This window comes from Cuculus canorus, chromosome 5 (assembly GCF_017976375.1).
Source record: "Cuculus canorus isolate bCucCan1 chromosome 5, bCucCan1.pri, whole genome shotgun sequence".
Taxonomy (NCBI): Eukaryota; Metazoa; Chordata; class Aves; order Cuculiformes; family Cuculidae; genus Cuculus; species Cuculus canorus.
The window spans coordinates 50,130,234-50,147,362 of NC_071405.1; the positions used below are offsets into that span (position 1 = coordinate 50,130,234).

General features: G+C 39.8%; 1 protein-coding gene across 1 annotated transcript in view; it reads right to left on the reverse strand.

The window, feature by feature from the left end:
* The window catches only part of RTF1 (RTF1 homolog, Paf1/RNA polymerase II complex component), a 33,281-nt gene that overhangs the window by 8,880 nt on the left and 7,272 nt on the right, over positions 1 to 17,129 (reverse strand). The window contains exons 3-13 of the mRNA XM_054068275.1: positions 11,764 to 11,911; positions 10,060 to 10,264; positions 7,884 to 7,998; positions 6,150 to 6,261; positions 5,167 to 5,302; positions 4,381 to 4,558; positions 3,438 to 3,520; positions 2,148 to 2,235; positions 1,957 to 2,064; positions 1,374 to 1,451; positions 93 to 214 (exon numbers count right to left, since the gene is read on the reverse strand). Coding sequence (XP_053924250.1) covers positions 93 to 214; positions 1,374 to 1,451; positions 1,957 to 2,064; positions 2,148 to 2,235; positions 3,438 to 3,520; positions 4,381 to 4,558; positions 5,167 to 5,302; positions 6,150 to 6,261; positions 7,884 to 7,998; positions 10,060 to 10,264; positions 11,764 to 11,911 — 1,373 coding nt within the window. The remainder of the gene's footprint in view (positions 1 to 92; positions 215 to 1,373; positions 1,452 to 1,956; positions 2,065 to 2,147; positions 2,236 to 3,437; positions 3,521 to 4,380; positions 4,559 to 5,166; positions 5,303 to 6,149; positions 6,262 to 7,883; positions 7,999 to 10,059; positions 10,265 to 11,763; positions 11,912 to 17,129) is intronic.

A 17,129-nucleotide genomic window follows, 5' to 3' on the forward strand; every position in this document is an offset into this window, starting at 1 on the left:
CTTGCAGTTAATTCGCTACTGCATGTTTCACTTCTCCATATATTTTGATTTATACTACTTAAGAAAGAAAATTCCCAATATCTGATTCTCACCTGATTGCAGAAATGTTTTTTGTTCGTTGACGATCCAGGGCTTCTGCTCTCTCTTCAAGTTCATTAAGCTGATCTTGGATCTGTTTGGCCTTATCTTGGTCTCCCAAGTCCTCAGCCATAGCCTTCAACCAAACAGTAACTCATTAGGCACTACTCTACCACCAAGCTAGTTAGAAAAATGAGGGGTAGACTCATGAATCAGCCAGCTAACCATATACCAGTTGCACACGCTCTACACTGCACAGTAAGAATACAACAAAGAGCTAAACTCTCCTTAAACAGCTTAAATAGCTTAGAAGCAAAACGGGACTTTTTTCCTCTGAGGAACTCTGAAAACCTCTGAAACCCCTTAAACTAAGGAAGATACAGAACACTAGCCACAGCACGAGGAGGGCAAGTCAGTCAGATGATTTAAGTTACAAGTTTGATTAAAATTTAGTACCACTATTTACCACCTCAGGAAAAGAATGATTATTTCTGCAAACGTCAGCTGCCACTTTTTTCAGTGAGTTGGAGAGTCCTCCACCACACCCCCAAGCAAAAACAGGGGCTTATTGTGCCACCTGGTGACAAAAAAGAGTAATTCCACTCTGCTGCAATGAAAAACTAACGACTTGCATATTCTTGCATAATAAAACAATGACCAAACAATACAGTTAAGCCAAAGAACACAGAATTAAAAATTAATACAAACTCCTTGTTATTACTGCACACCAAGCAGAATGTCTTGAAAAAGGACTGCACAAATAAAACCAAACAAAATGCGTTATGTTTTCTCAACTTCTCAGCTTTGGCTTCTCAGCACTTATTTGTTCAGGTAGGTCTATATGTAAAATAGCACAGCAGCAAGTAACTCTTTCACGAACATATTATTTTCGATATAAATTATTGGCAATAAAGTGACAATTCAGTTATTCCTGAGTAAAAGATATATTAACGTGACTTTTATTTTTCCTCTTTTAAGAAGTATAGGAAATCAACTTTCAAATGTTATTATGGGGTATTCAGGAAAAAACAGAGAAAAAAAAAAGAAAAAAGTTTCTAAAGCACAGCAGCTTAAGTTCTTCTTGTTTAAAGGACACAAGAGAGACAGCTATAATTGCTGGCAATTGCCCTTAGAAAAAGAACTTGACAGCTTTAACTGGATTCTAAGTGTTCTGAACTCAGCAATGAACCTTCAGATCCATGTTTTAGCAGCACAGTCAAGCTTACTGCTGCATACTGCCAAAATCCAGATGAGCTTCAGTTCCTTGAAATCAAATGCTGCATCTCATCTCTCACCTTCTCTTTTAATAGCTGAGTTTTCTTCATAGCATAATTTGGAGGTGCTTTTCTGAATCTTTCCTTCTCTTTCACGATCTGCAAGATGCAGAGGAAACAGAAGAATATGCAAATATGAAATGTCTATTTCAATACCTAGATACCAGAAGCAACAGATCAATACCACCTAAGAAATGTACTTACTGCCACAGAATTTTACTCATGCTCTCTCTCTGCTGCATTTTTAAGTTTGTGACTTGGTAATGAGTTACAGCTCCGTTCTCCTCACTTATGACCTACAAAAATCTGATGCTAATCACCCTTGGTAAGCATTAAGCAAGTATTAAACTGCAGAAATTGTGATAAATGCATCTATTGGGACGTGATAACAGGGCACAATATGATGTAAAGCAGAAGTGAACACTGAGCAACAGCTGGATCATCAAACTACTTTACCCAGTTACACAACTTCATTGTGAGCCTTTTATTTTCTTCTCAGGCAGCTAACACCACAACCATTTAGCTTCTTAACAGCTAGCGCTCTACTCCACAAGTTCTGTCACCTTTAACCACTGCCACAGCCTTATTACAACACATAGTTTACCTCCTCAATGTCCTGGTCATTGAACTTGTAGTTGAGTGCTTCTTTGATGGAGACTTCCTTCTTGTTTATCTCATCTAGCGTGGGTAGCTGCATCCCAGCAGAGAACATCTAACACAAGAGACAAACAGCTTACTTTCCACTTTAAGTATTCTTGACAGAATGCTGCTAAGAAGAAAGTCTGTCAGACTTACCGCTTCCTTCCACTTCATAAACTCACTTTCAGTAAATTCCTGATTTGAGACAAACTCCAAACGAAACACACGCGAATCGTTGCCATGCCTGCAAAAAGAAAGCGTAATAACATCCTTCTCTGATGGTAAAGAGCTGCGATCTTAGACCTATAGGTGTAAACTGATTCAGGAAGCCCAAAACCAGATTATTAAGGCTACTCTTGTAGCTTGCATGCTCTCTATTCCTAACTTCAGTCAGGTCAGCCACAGTTAGCAGGAGCTGTCAGTAGCAATGCAGAGGAATTCCAGACAGGAAAGTGTCACTTAATTGTGGCAGTAAAACCCTCAGGAGGAAACAGAAACAGATCTCTCACACCTAAATCTTTTATAGCCTACTTGGTCACCCATGATATAATCTTCATAAACACAAAGTTCCTTCACGTTTGGACCAGTAGAAGTATCCTTTAAGCAGTACTGAATTGCACAGTGCTGGAGCCGACCCCTATCTAAAATCAATCCTCGCAATCAAAAGCCAAAAATCCCTAAATGTTTTCTGCAGAGCACTACCTTTGACACTGCCAGCTAAACTACTAAAATGCTAGTAGCCAGTACTAAAATTGCCATGGTGTAAATCACACTTAAAGCATGGAGCTCTCTCCTGAGGTAATCTAAAAAATTATTGAATGTTACAATAGATTTAGGTTAAGATTTATTTTTTTTTAACTCCACACTTGCACTTATGTGCATTCCTCAAATGCCCTCCTGTTCCTCCCAAGTGGTTAATGTCCTTTTCTCCTATCTCACCAGGATGTTTTGTATTATAACTGTTAACCTCCACCTCAACATCCACATCCTAATAGGGGTCATTAGGAAAACTGAGAAATCCAATGCTACATTCAGCTTCCTCCCTCCAAAGTACCATTTTATGTTGCAACATGTATGCCAGACTCACTCGTGTATGACTTTATAGTCACATGTAAGAAATAAGTATCATTTAACTATAGTGGGAAAAAGATAAAGAATATTGCAAAGCTCAAGAGGCATATACAGAAAAATCACAGGTTGTTAACACAAACAAAGTGCTCAAATGTCAACACAATCAATGTTCTGTATGAGGGTTTTTTTAATGATTTCCATTATGCCAAAGTGGAAAAAAGCCCAAACAAATCCAACCCAAACATTCTAGCCATGAGCAGCACAGCAAGGCCTAGTCTGCTTTTTAGCTTTTATCTCCAAACTACACACAGAACATTATTTGCTATGAAAATGACATTGATTCACAAGCTGATAAGGATCGCTTTGGTATCCTACCGCAACTGTAGTCCTTTGTTTGTCCGGGTACCACCAAGCTGATAAACTTTTGCAGTCTCTACCACACCAGTTATTTCAGCAACCTACATCGGAGTAAAATACACAAAAGGAAGGATGCAAGAGGGGTCTTTTTTGTGTTCCTGGAATGCATCTGGCATAGTCAAACCTTTTCACTAGAGATCAAAAACCTTAATCTAACAATTGTACTTAGACCAAGGAAAGTAAGACCCTTCAGTATACGTTATCACATACTGAATCAGTTGATTCACGCATCACCTTTGAGTTGACAAATTATATCATCTGAAAGCCTGATGTAGGTTTTCTTATCTTATTAGTCTGCCTTCTTGACCAAGTGGTACGTGATCCTGCTTCTCCTATTTCCTATTCAGTTAACGCTGGTTTGAGTTAATGTACATCCCAAATGGAACATCCCAATGCTGCTCACAAGCGCAGCCCCTCTAAGGAGCTTTTAAATGCCATTTTAGAGAATATTACTGCAGCCTATGATTGTGCAGTTACAACAATGAAACAAAAAATCATTGTCTCTTCTGAGGCACACTGATGTACTAGAACACATTATAAAAAAAACAACAACCAAACAACAAAACCCAAACCCACAAAATAAATTGAGAACTTTCCCAGAAATAAGGAGGGAACATTACTCATCCTTACTTGGTCAAAGCAGAATCCTGAACTTCCGTTTGCAATACAAACAATGAGACAAGACAGCATGAACCAAAGCTGGAAGAACAGGCTTTGTTAGTGCTCCCTCTTTCTCCCTCTTCACCTAGGTGGTCCCATAGATTTATTTTGTGTTTTCTGTTTATAAGCAATCTTTCTGTATTAATCACTTGAATTATCACAGGTACTCAAGAACTGCTAAGCTGTGAATATTTCGTTACAGCACTATAAAAAGAACCAAATCCCTTGTAACTAAACTCACCCGATAAACAGGTTTGCTGTTGTGATTTCCAATGCCAATACGGACAAAGCAGCCAGTGACTGTCTTGGCAAAGAAGGGCATATGACACCAGCGTTCCAGTTTGTGTCGTGATAACCGTACTCGGTTCAGTTCTTCAGGCAAGGACACTGGCTGGGATTTAGGAGGAATTTCTTCTTTCCTGATTCAGGAAAAGTGAGAAGGAATAAGGAAGAAAACTAGAGATATAATCATCAAAAAGAAGTTCCAAGAAAGGCACAGCATGGCTGCCATTTTTAAATTATTAGTAAAAGGAATGATTCTTCATGCACCAGTTGACTGTAAATATCTGAATTTAGTGCTCATGAGAAAGGCTTAATGCAAAGTCCCAAACATGTGACCCACTGCCCCAGCTACCCACAAAGCAGAAAGACTCACACACCAAGACAGTTTATACGCCAGTGCTTTAAGACAAACCAGCATCCATCTCTGCCCTGCTAACACGCCACGGTTCTGCGACTGCTACAGTATAGGACTAAACAAATTTGTAAACAGCGTAAATGGGGCCAAGGTAACAGCAGGGAACTGAAGCTGCAAATCTGTCCAGGATAAATCAGTCCCATGCACCATGATATAGAAACCAAGGACTCAAATCTGAGCAACGCAAGCGTGCCCAGAGGCAAAACCACTTCAGAGACAAGGAACTGCCCCCAAACCACCCTCTAAAACAGCATGCGTCTACATAAAGTGGATCTCTGAGTGTTTGAACACATGCCTAGAAGTAATCATAGTCCAGTGTTTACTACTTACTCTTCCTCTTCATCAGAGGATGAGGATCTGGATGAGCGATCACTTTTCTCACTAGACTTATCGTCCTCTTCCTCTTCTTCATCATCAGAGTATACTTCACTAGTTTTTAATGGCTGCTTTTTTGCAAGCAATTCGGCTGTGGGAAGGAGGTCAGAACAAGGGAAAGCAAGCTGTAAATATTTCATGAAAGCTTACTTTTAGAGCTGAAACCTTATTGTTGGTTTATTTATTTTTTTTATTTTATGCTGGATACAAGTGCCACACGTTCAAATCCACTAGTAAACTAAGCACTCCATTATATATATCCAAAGAGAGAAATCAAAGTATTCAAGAGCATCTTAAATCTCAGTTGTACTTATCTTGAGTGTCCCAACTTGACTGCACATCACAATACAAGCTGGGCATAGCAAATGGATCTACAAGGTAAAACTAACACCACCAGACAAATCATTGCTATTTTGCAAGTTAAAAAAACCAACTTCATGTTTGTCAAAGACCACAATAAAAGCCAGCAGAGTAACAAAAAGGGTTGCATCAAAAGTCTGCGGCAAGACAGACAAGATGACATGCCATGAAGAAACAAGCAAATGTAAACAAGGTAGCACAAGTACAATCAATAGGGTTTGGATGGTTCAGAGATTAAATAACGAAATCTGAACGACCAATTCAAATAAAATAAGCATTACTAAGTGCACTCAATGGACTTTGATGAAAGATTGGTTTGTTTTCAGATCATTCTGGGGAGAAGCACTGGGGAGGAATACAGCATCAATAGTGCCAAACAACACCCTCGGTGGTCATGTTGGGCAAAAGACCAAGGAAAACACAGACAAAAAATTCATTCACTCCAAGGTGTAGGACTGTTGCGTTAATTAGAAACAGGAAGCAGCACTTTCAGAAAGCTGTAATAATGCTCAAAAAAATGTAGCATTATGCTTTCATACCTGTTCTGTTGGCTGTTTCATAGCCACACGCTTTCATACCTGTTCTGTTCTTCCTTTTCTCTCTTTCTGCTTTTAGCTCCTCCATGGCCTGAGACTTCTTGTCTAGCTTCTCATCCCGCTTTGATCGCCGCTCTTTGTTATGTGACGTGACCTAAAAATCATGCGTACAAAGTCCCTCAACACCAAGTGCAATCCATAAATTGAAATGCATTAAAACAAAGATTGTTTGCACATTTTGAAAACATTTTGAGTAGAAACTACCAAGAAACTAAATTTTGAAAACAGATTTTTCAAGTTCATTTCTACAAGGGCTAGGGAGAGGGAAATCAATCTGAAGCACATTTCTTTTCCCTGCTTTGTATCAAAAATAACAAACACATTTAAACTTCATCATTTCTGCCACCAAATCTTAGTTTCAAAATTCCCCCTTAAAGTTAAAAAAGGATTGGAGAAATAAAATGGAAGTAATTCCGCAACTAACAAATACTGAAGAAAAATTGGACGAATATTTTTCTCATTTCCTTCTCCTTCTGCAAGGTCAAATCAAGGCACTTGTTCTCATTTGGCAGTAAAGAGAAAAGTTATGTTGAAAAAATACTTAAAGCAGAAATAAAGTCACGTATAAAGTTTATAATATGGAAACAAATTTTAAGTCTTGTAAGTCTTCTCATATCTTCCATTTTTAACAGGTCTAACTGGAATACCAGGTAGCACCTTCTGTAATAAGCATTAAAGAGTCATTTGAAGTAAGTCAAAGCCACTTCTGGAAGGCACTGTAAAGGAACTCTACATAAGATCCTTTTGTATGCATATACGTACATGCATCTATGCATTATGTGTAACATATATGGAATGTGTAAGTACATACACATGTACATATATGAACTTGTGAGGTGTAGGGAGATGCAATTCACTCCACTTAACATATGCCTAATGTAAAACTAATTCCACCTAATTTAAGTGTCAAACACTGATTTCACTAGAAAACAACATTGAGTGAATTCCAGCTGGAGACGCCCTCTTCCCCTGCACAAAGACAGTGGCGACAAGTGCAAACAATCAACTAGTTCTTAGATGGGTAGACTTAAACAAGATGAAACCCATCCCATGATGGGAGCCTATCTGCACAGGCTCTATAAATAGTTAAGGGCAGATCTTAACCATTTAAAATTACCATCAGTTCAGCCACTTGAAACTACAGTTCCATTACAGAGGCCTTGTCCCCAAAAGTGGCCTTATCCTCTTTCTGCTGAAGGCGAAAAAAATACAGAACTCCTTCTGCTACTAGAATTCAAGCTTTTCCTTGACATCCTTACCAGCAGGAACAAAGCATTCTTTCCAGAGTATATGCATGCAAAATAATTAAGTCAACAGCTGAGCAGTTTCTGGCCTGCTCTCTCAAACTCACACTTGCAAGAAAGACTTCATATCCAATGTTTCAGACTGAATGACAGAAGTTTGGCTAAAGGAAGTGCAAAAGGTTGCTTCCCTGTTCTCATATGGGAGGACTATTACAGCAGCTGTAGGTATAGCTACAACTTTGCATTTTTCATTAAAAGGAGTTACAAGTGCATCCCTCAGCAGGCCAAAGATGTCAATTTCTTTACATGAACTGGAAATGCTAAAGATAGCTTGAGCATATAAATGAACTAAATTCTGACCTGCTTACCACACTGACACTAAGGGAAAACATTAGGATGCTGCCTCTCTCTACCCCTATCTCCTATTGCCAAGGGAAAAGGGTTTTTTACTAAGGAGAGTTTAATTTCCTACCTGGGATTCCTGGATCTGTGTGAGTTTTTTCTTCTCCTGCTCTTCTTCTTGCTTTTTCTTTTTCTCTTTCTTTTCTTTCTTCTTTGCCGTTTTTAGTTTCTTCTTGATTTCAAATCTAGTATCAGATATTGAAACAAAAAGAACAGATGAAAGAATGCTCTCTCTCCTAGTGATCGAAGTACTGTTTAGATGCTATGACAGCTTAAGCTGTTAGTAGCCTCTAGGAAGCTTCCACTGCTTGCCCTAGATGGGTAGCCCTCTAACCCCTAATGCTGTCCTGACTTCTCAAGTGACCCCTGAAAAGCTGAGCATAAAGAAGTGCAGGCTTACAGTCGACCTATAGGGTACAGGAGACCACACAGTAATAGCCACTGCCCAAAAATCTGTCCTTACGCCATCTTTGCCAGGGTAGTGAGCATTGCATGCTGCCTCCAACTCTAAAAACAATTTGTTATTTCACATCGTTTGAATCTCAACAGCTAAAGACTTGGTTGTCTAAAGTTCCTATCATGCTAACTTTTTCATGCTTAAACTCCACCTTTGTACTGGTGTCAGTCTGTGTAAGAACTGCTGCAAAGAAGTCAGAGAGTCGTCCTTTAGCAACTACATTCCAATCAGACTCAGGCAGTTTCTGCAGCCTAATTTAGGCATCTCCATTTCAACCTTCATGAAATATGTCACCCTGAAATCCTGTTTTCAGTCACTGTATTCAGAAGAGTAGTGATTTCACTGGAACTGTCCTGTGACTGAGATTCCACTGCACCATGGACTGGTCACTGCTTTAGTCAAGTGTGCATACAGACAAACACAAACAAAAAAAAGTACTTAATTTCCAATAACCAAAATAAAAAGCGTTATCCACATGCATATTACACAGTCCATTCTTCCTCAGTCCCTTATACCGGGATGTAGGCAAGTGCCAGGTGAGCTCACTGCGCTTTATGCTTTTAACATGAAGCATAACACACAGGGCACTGGAATTGTAACACATGCAATGCCTGTTGTAATCCCAATGAACTCGCAGTACCATGTACATACAAAGAGCTAGACATTATTTTGAAGGATTCAGCTTACCACAAAGTTAAATAACTCCTGCTTCCCTTAGTTCTACCTGTCAACTTTTTTTACACAGAATAGAACAAACTTGTTTACAATTACTTCAGTAACTCAAGCTTAGATTGTTTAGCTTGTTTGTATCAAGTATTCTGTAACATTCGTTCTAAATGAAAGATATTTGGTTACTGTGGAACAGCAAATTAAATTTAAAAAGTATGCTGTCGTTCTACCTGATCTATATCCAATCTTGCACACATTCTGATCCCTTTGAGAAAGCAGAGTAGAGAAGGCATTGAAAATAGTATTAAAGACACAGACAGGCAGAGCTCCAACTAAGGCTTGGACAAGCAGACAGTCTGGCAGTAGCTTGTATTGACATGATTTACGCAACAGATGTCAGTCCTCTAGAGAAATTTCTCAGCAAGAGAGAAGTCACTGAGAAGGAAGAAAACTTACCCTATGTGTGCTAAATCTTTTCTGTTAGACACACGGGAAGAAAAATACCTGTCTGAAATAGCTGTCTGACAGGACTGCATTATAGTAACAAGCCAACCCACAATGCTTAAAGTAGAAATCCACAAACCATCCTTGAAAATTACATATCCAAAACCACTCCTCATTATTTCATCTCTCTTCTATTACGGCCCCAACCAGCTTCACATCCATATAGAGGCAACCCTAACACTGCTTTGTGTTTCACCAGTCTTCTGAAAAATGCCAGAAGCTCATATGAACCTTACACCTTGTTTTGTTTGCCTTTTTCCAAACTACCAGTGTGTCACAGCTGATACAGAAGAGACAGAAGAGAAAGTGTCCTTCTGACTGTCTAGCATTTAGCATGTGAAGCAGTATATGGCTACAATGGTCACTGACAGAACCACGCATATTCAACACCTGAAAAGCTTTCATAAAGTGACTTTTACACGAGCACGTAGAATTCCTCCTGCGTGGTTCTCAATTATCTCAAAAACAAGGACTATTTAAATGTAAAACCTACAATGAAGCTTATTTCACTTTATAGTGCTGAATGTTTGGACCCCAAATATGAGAGCACAGTCAGCATATTCTCCATGCAGCCTGTATGAAATTGCTACCAAATATCAACAGATATGAAAATCACCTTCTCTTTAGCACTTCTCTCTTCTCTATCCGATTAAAAAGCTCCTGTTCTCTCTCCTTTTCTGTCATTTGTTCCAGTCGAGCTCGGTCTTCTTCATCTCCCATGAGATCTTCTCCATAGCCATCATGGAATTCCTCATCTTCAGATGAAGAATCTGAATCTGAGCTAGATGAAGAGCTGTTGCTTTCAGAGTCAGAAACTTCTCCTAGAACAAAAAAACACAAGGCAGCGAGATTCAGCTGTTTTCCCAACCACTTCATTGTACCACGTTAGCAAAGGATATCAAGAACAAATTTTACACTCCTCTTCCACTATACTAAAAGCATACACATAGTGAAAACTAATCCCAAGAGAAAATACTTTATTACTGTACGATATGCATGCTAAAAAACCAGTAAGATTAGTGGTACTACATGTGAACACAAACGGGGCTATAAGTGAAAATTCTTAGTAGAACAAGCAAATTTTAGGAGGCCTCTTTAACCAGTTAGTGTCTTAGGGTCTGAAGGGTAGATTTCTATGCCTGTATGCTTATGTTCCTAAGAAGTTGCTTATAGATCCATCATTTTCTAAGTGTGTACACACATCTCAAATGCTGCTATTAACCACCACCAATACTCCTCATTACAGCAACCTGAAGAATCAAAATTGGTCATTTGATGACTGCAGTCAACTTTATCCTATAATTTATCAAGTTGAAACACGCTACCCTTGGGACTGGCAAGGCTGTAATGCTAAATCCATTACTGTAACAAGCCCTCTCAGTTGCACACGGGCATAGGGAACAGCTGACTGCCCAATAATAGTGGTTAACACTACTTTTAAACTTGATCCAAGTTCAAGCGCTTTGATTATCTCACCTAACTGAGTACATTAGACCAAATAAAAAAAGGAAACATTAGGAATCTTTCTTTCACCGTCATTCTGGTCTCAATATTTCTGGAAACTTCCACCTTTGCAACCTTATACTGCAAAAAAAAACTTGATTTGTAAGCACTGAAATATATAGTTTGGTCTGTCTCTGCTGGGATTAATATGCTCAAAACTGTAGGCTACTTCATATTCTTCCTTCAATTTGGGGTACTTAAGTATGAACTGAAATCACAACTGAACACCTGCAAACCTTCATGGGCACGATGAAAACAGGAAAAAAGAAAGGAAGTTTGCCCAGCACTGGAGCAGAATCAATATTCATGTAAGAAAAATCTGACAAAGCTACAGTAATGATTTTTCTTCTTCCATGACAGTATAAAAGTGCAAGAATCCTAATTCAGAGCAAATACATACAAGATAAGCTCCTATCGTCATCACACAATACTGTACTCCTCTCCCTTTGTCATCACAAGGTGTTCGGGAAGGGAAAATACGTCAATAGAAATAAAAGAAAATGCTACCCACGCTACAGGTGAGACATGAAAGAAGAAAAGATTTTTACAAGAGAAAGTCAAGTAATGAGATAGGTCATACATTCTTCAGTCAAAACAGTATTTAGTGTTATGGTTGTAATGGAGTGCTTACAGCAATGCTATACTGAATTATATGCATTTCAAGCCACGGCAGGTTTAAGAGTCATCCAGGCTACCAGTAACACAAAAAACCCTCTTTGAAGGCAATCTTCAACATCACTACCTAGCATCGCTCTCCAGTGTGCACATAGGGGTAATTTCATTTGGAATTTAAGTAGATGCACACGTGTTATCTTACCCTCTTCAGGTGCCGAGCTCTCAGCCGAGCTGTCTTTATCTGAGCTGCCCGAAGAGGCAGCTTTGTTTGTCTGTTTCTTCATGGCTCCTTTCTTCTCTGCCTTACCCGCTTTTCCCTTTTTTTTGTTTTTAGAACCTCCAACAGTCCACTGGAAGGAAAGAACAAAGAAAGAGAGCATGAGACCCAAACATCACTCTCTTCTCCCTCACCCAAAACACTGAAGCAAAACCAACTGAGAAACAGTCCAACATCTGACAACAACAACTCAATCATACAAAAAAAAAAAAAAAAAAAAAAAAGGAAGTCAGTAGGGAACTTATCAATCAAAAGCATTTCACAAAGTTTTTTTGGATTGGGGTGGGCTGTTGTGTCCTTAATTTGTTCAGTTATCAATGCAAGCCCACAGATCATAGGACACCCCTTTTGAAAACAATGAAGACTTCAGAGCCTGCAACATCCACCAGGACAAAAGAGGTACTGAAAACATTTCCCTAGGAAAATAATTTTAAACATGTCCAAGTGCATTTGTAAAGATTAGCTTCAGTTTACTACTGCTAAACAGAAGCAATAGATGTGTTTCCAAAACTGCCTCATTCAGGAGCAGATTTTAAATTTCATGAATGCACAACAATTATACATGACAGTCTTTCAAAAAAATCACAGTTTTACCACAGTACAGAGTCTGTATTTTTATGCAACAAACCAATAGCACACTCACTCACAGACAGTAGCACCACTGCCTGCATCTACATACACAAGCTGGAATCACATCAGAATCACATAACTCAGGAAAAGAAAAAAAATCAAATTTCAAGGTTTTATTTTAATTTTTGTCTTACTATTACTACCATCAATTAATTTGGACTGCAGTTTTCAAGCACAGGACTTACACCACCACTCATGCACAGGTAGCAACTCTAAATCCAAGTCCCAGGAGAAGAACTAGTATCTTCCTTACAGTGTGATTTCCTATCAGAATGTTTGCATTGTTCCAAACCAGAAAGGAACAGAACCAGTAAGGACTGTCTATTATTTTAAGGCTTTCCAATACTTTGCACTTCACTACCTCTCCTAGAAATTCTTCAGGCACAAGATCTTCAGGGATAGGACAATTTCTAAATATATATAGTTAGGCTGTCATCCTCTTTATACCTGTATATTACTCATTTTCCACGCACATCACTATCTGCTCAAGCATGCAGTCTACTAAAAAACATAGTCCTAAATTCAAATGAGCAAATATTCTTGTATAATGGAGATCTTGTGCTCAAAATTACTCTTAACTGGAAAAAAAACATCTTTCAATTTGACCTCAGGCACACACAAACTTCAGGCTTCTCACCCATACACCCCTTTCCCAGGGTATGAATCAAGTCCATCTCTGCAGGCAGTAATCATCCCATCAAAACTGATGACTACTTCTGCCTAATTAGGCATCATCTTCAGAGAGCCCTGGTGTTCAAATACTCTCAACTGAGTAGTTAGAAGCTACTACCTGATCAATTTATGTGTTTAGACTTTCCTAGGTTTTGATTACTCTCACATCCACCCTTGTAACTTTTGTATCATCAACTGCTACACCAGCTTCTCTAAGCAGCTGTGTATTCAAAAGTACCTGTCAAAGGCCAGGCAGAAGTTTTATTTTCTGAAGTAAAAGTACAGCTACCCAGTGATGAGCCTCTGACTGCAATGTACACCCTATGCAGTTACCCCAGTCTGTTACGTCCCACAAGCTAGGTGAGAACCTGCATGGAGCCTGACCTTGCCTTCAAGTCTTTCTTGGCTTCCACACTGAAGTACTACTTGTTCAGTGTTACAATATACTGCCTAATAATACTCCTCGTTAACTATGCCCACACAAATTGGTTAAGAATAAGCTTGTACTCTGCCTGAATGTGCTCAAACCTCAATGCTAAGGAATCATCTCTTAGGTAGTGAAAATGCACTTTTCTGTGATAAGATTTGAAGAGCTCACCTACTGCCAGCACACCAGTGAAAACCCAACAATGAGAAAGTGAAACTGAGCGTGTAGCAGGGATGAGCATGGCCCTCTGCACCAGGAATGCAGAGATGCCTCCTTCCAAGAGCTCTGTCACTGCTTTTCAGTGTTCTAACACTGAATTATACATTGTGTTAGGATGCTGTATAGCAAGGAAGAAGCACAGAGTGCGCCACGGTACACATTGCAGTTATACCAAGACCTTGAGAAGTCACGTTGAGATGAAAGAAGGTAATATCAGATAAAAACAGCAGGGCTTTTGTCGTTAAGGAAATGCTTAATAGCTGTAGACACATGCATTACAGATCACTGTTCTAAGACTGACTCATAAGCAGAATTGTGGAGAGAACCCAAGCCCAGAAAGATGGGACTGAATAGAAAGCTGTGCAACAACCTCTTGAACAAAAGAGTAACTAAAAAAATCTGCCTCAATGTAGGAAATTTTGCTTTGGTTTCTATTTCATCCTGGAGGTTCCACTTTGTCTCATCTTTTTTATGCAGGTGAACTCTACACCTTTTAAATCACAAAAACTGGTTGCCGCCTTCCAGTTTCAGTGCTGTCACAAAGCCAAATTCTTCATAATCCAACTTAGATGCTTCAGGGCTTACTGAATGCCCAAACATTCTTAGTACCACTACAGGACAAGACAAGGGTCCAAGCAAGCCTTAAGGAAAAACAAATCAGTTGTGTGAGGCCCTTTTAGGCTCAAAGATTGCTTTGCAGGCTCAGGAACCACCAGATGTCACCTGGACACTGAATTACCACTCTACATTGTTCAGAGAGAGACTAGCCAGCACCAAGCTCTTCTTACAGCAGAGGAAGACATAACAGAGATTAGCAGGTCTGGAGTGGTGGGGCCACAATACTGGAAAGCCGTGAGCTGCCTGGTAAGCTGCAGTCCAAACAGAGTCTTGAGCTCCCTCCTCACACTCTAGCACACCAGTGGAGATCAGAACAGCAACAAAATGTTTGCATGCAACATCAAGTGCAAATGCACACACTGTTCTACTCAGACTCATGTTTGCTCTGTTTCCTTTAACTCCATGCATCTCAAACAGCCATATTTCCTAAGATTTCTCCTCTATTGCAGCTTCTCCAGGTTCCCTCTTTCATGTTCCAGTCAGGCAGAGCCAGTCGACACTTTGCACACATTCTCCATAACTTCAATGCCTCCTCTAAACAGTGCCTCTATTCACTGCTGCCTCCTCAGCCTCCATTTGGAACCCTCCATGGTTCCAGACGCAGCAAGTTAATAAACCCATGCAGAAGTGTGTTGCAACAAGGCTTTCTGCTTACTGTTTAGCATTATCAAACAATAGAGCCTTATAGTTCATTCACAGCAATTAGCCAGAAGAGCATTTCAGCTTTTCCTCTTGCTTCCAACATTAACGATGCTAACAGCTAACATATTTCCTCCAAGAAATGGTTGCACTCAATCGTAAAGGTCCTTTACAACCTAAACGATTCTATGATTCTATCAAGTCTAGTTAAGCCACAGTCCCAGGATGGACTGCCAATAACAAAAAAAAAAACAAACCCCAAACACATTAGAAATCAGGCAAATTTAGAAGTCAGCTTCTACAAAAGTAACTACATATATGATTGAAGAAAACCATTTATAGCTCAGCAATGCTGGAACATATTTCCACTAGGGAGATGAAATGAGATCAAGAAGAGTAAAAAAATAAAAATAAGGAAAAAAAAAAAAAAGAAGTGAGCTCCAAGAGCACAGAATGCAGAAGAATTGTTTTAAGCCCACTGCTCAGACCATCACTATTTTCTTATATTTAAATAGTAGCAAAATGCATTATCCACTGAGATTTTATTTTGCAAACAGATATTCCACCTGCTTCTTTTTTGTCCTACTCACATTAAACCGGACAGAGATGCACTACCAAGGTTTCCAGCCTGTCCTTGCCATATCCTTCCCTCCTGGATATGGTGCTTATATCCAAAAGGCAAATTAAAAGCCAGAATGTCAAAGCAAAACAGGTCCCTTACCAATGTGTTCCTTTCCTAGGCCAGATAACACGACAGCTTAAGAGCGCCAAGGTATACTAGGTTAGCCCAGCTCACAAAGCTTTCACCTATTCTCCACTCATACACAGGAAAGAAAAGGCAGGCCTCCAGGCAAGTCATAAAACTGCAGGTTCAGCCTGAAGACGACAGCAGGCAGCACAAGTATGAAGACAAGGCAGCATTTACTGTCCTCAGGAGTTTCTCAAAACAGGGTCTGCGTATTGAAAAACAGCAAGAATTGCTCAGAGACAACATTGAGATGGTAGATACCAAATACCAATGAAGAAGCACTCTACATAACCAAAACAAACTTGAGAATGCTACTGGCTGTGAAAACCCACAATGTTTTATTTAGGAAGCCTGTTCCAAAGAGCTGGAGATGGCAATACCTTGCATGGCTCCAGAATCACCAGCCAGCTAGCATCATGAGGACTAATAAAGGCTTAATGACTTCTCTAGATATTACATAGTCCCTTGTGACTGAATTGTTGCTCCCTGGGTACAAAGGAAAAGTTCATTCAGTACAAAAAAAAATTAAATGAATGTATTTAATTCCAGTACCTCCATGGGCCTAGTTCTGGAGAAACCTCCTCTGCTTCAGAGCTCACGCAGATTCTCACACCACACAAATCAAGACAGAATAACAGAATCATAGAATAGTTGGGGTTGGAAGGGACCTTAAGGATCACCCAGTTGCAACCCTCCTGCCACGGACAGGGACACACTGCACTAGATCAGGCTGCCCAAGGTCCCATCCAACCTAGCCTTCAACATTTCCAAGGATGGGGCATCCACAGCTTCCCTGAGCAACCTGTGCCAGTGTCTCACCACCCTCATGGTGAATAAATTCCTCCTTATGTCTAGCCTAAATCTGCCCCTCTCCAGTTTATAGCCATTGCCCCTAGTCCTATCAGTACAGGCCTTTGTAAAGAGTCCCTTCCGAGCTTTCTTGCAGCCCCCTTCAGGTACTGGAAGGTTGCTATAAGATCTCCTTGGGTCCTTCTCTTCTTCAGGCTGAACAACCCAAACACTCTCAGCCTGTCCTTGTATAGGAGATGCTCAAGCTTTCTTAATCATCTTTGTAGTTCTCCTCTGGATCCGTCCCAGAATTTATCCCCATGCTATTTTTGCAATTTAAAAAAGCTACTTGCAGACCAGATTTTACACCTATTTTGTCCACATCTGATTCAAATCACTTCTTCTGACACACTAACCTCCATACCATAATTCTGGGCTGCATCAAAAGAAGCGTGGCCAGCAGGTGGAGGGAAATGATTCTGCCCCTCTGTTCCTCTCTTGTGACACCTCATCTGGAGTATTGTGTCCATTTCTGGAATCCTCAATGTA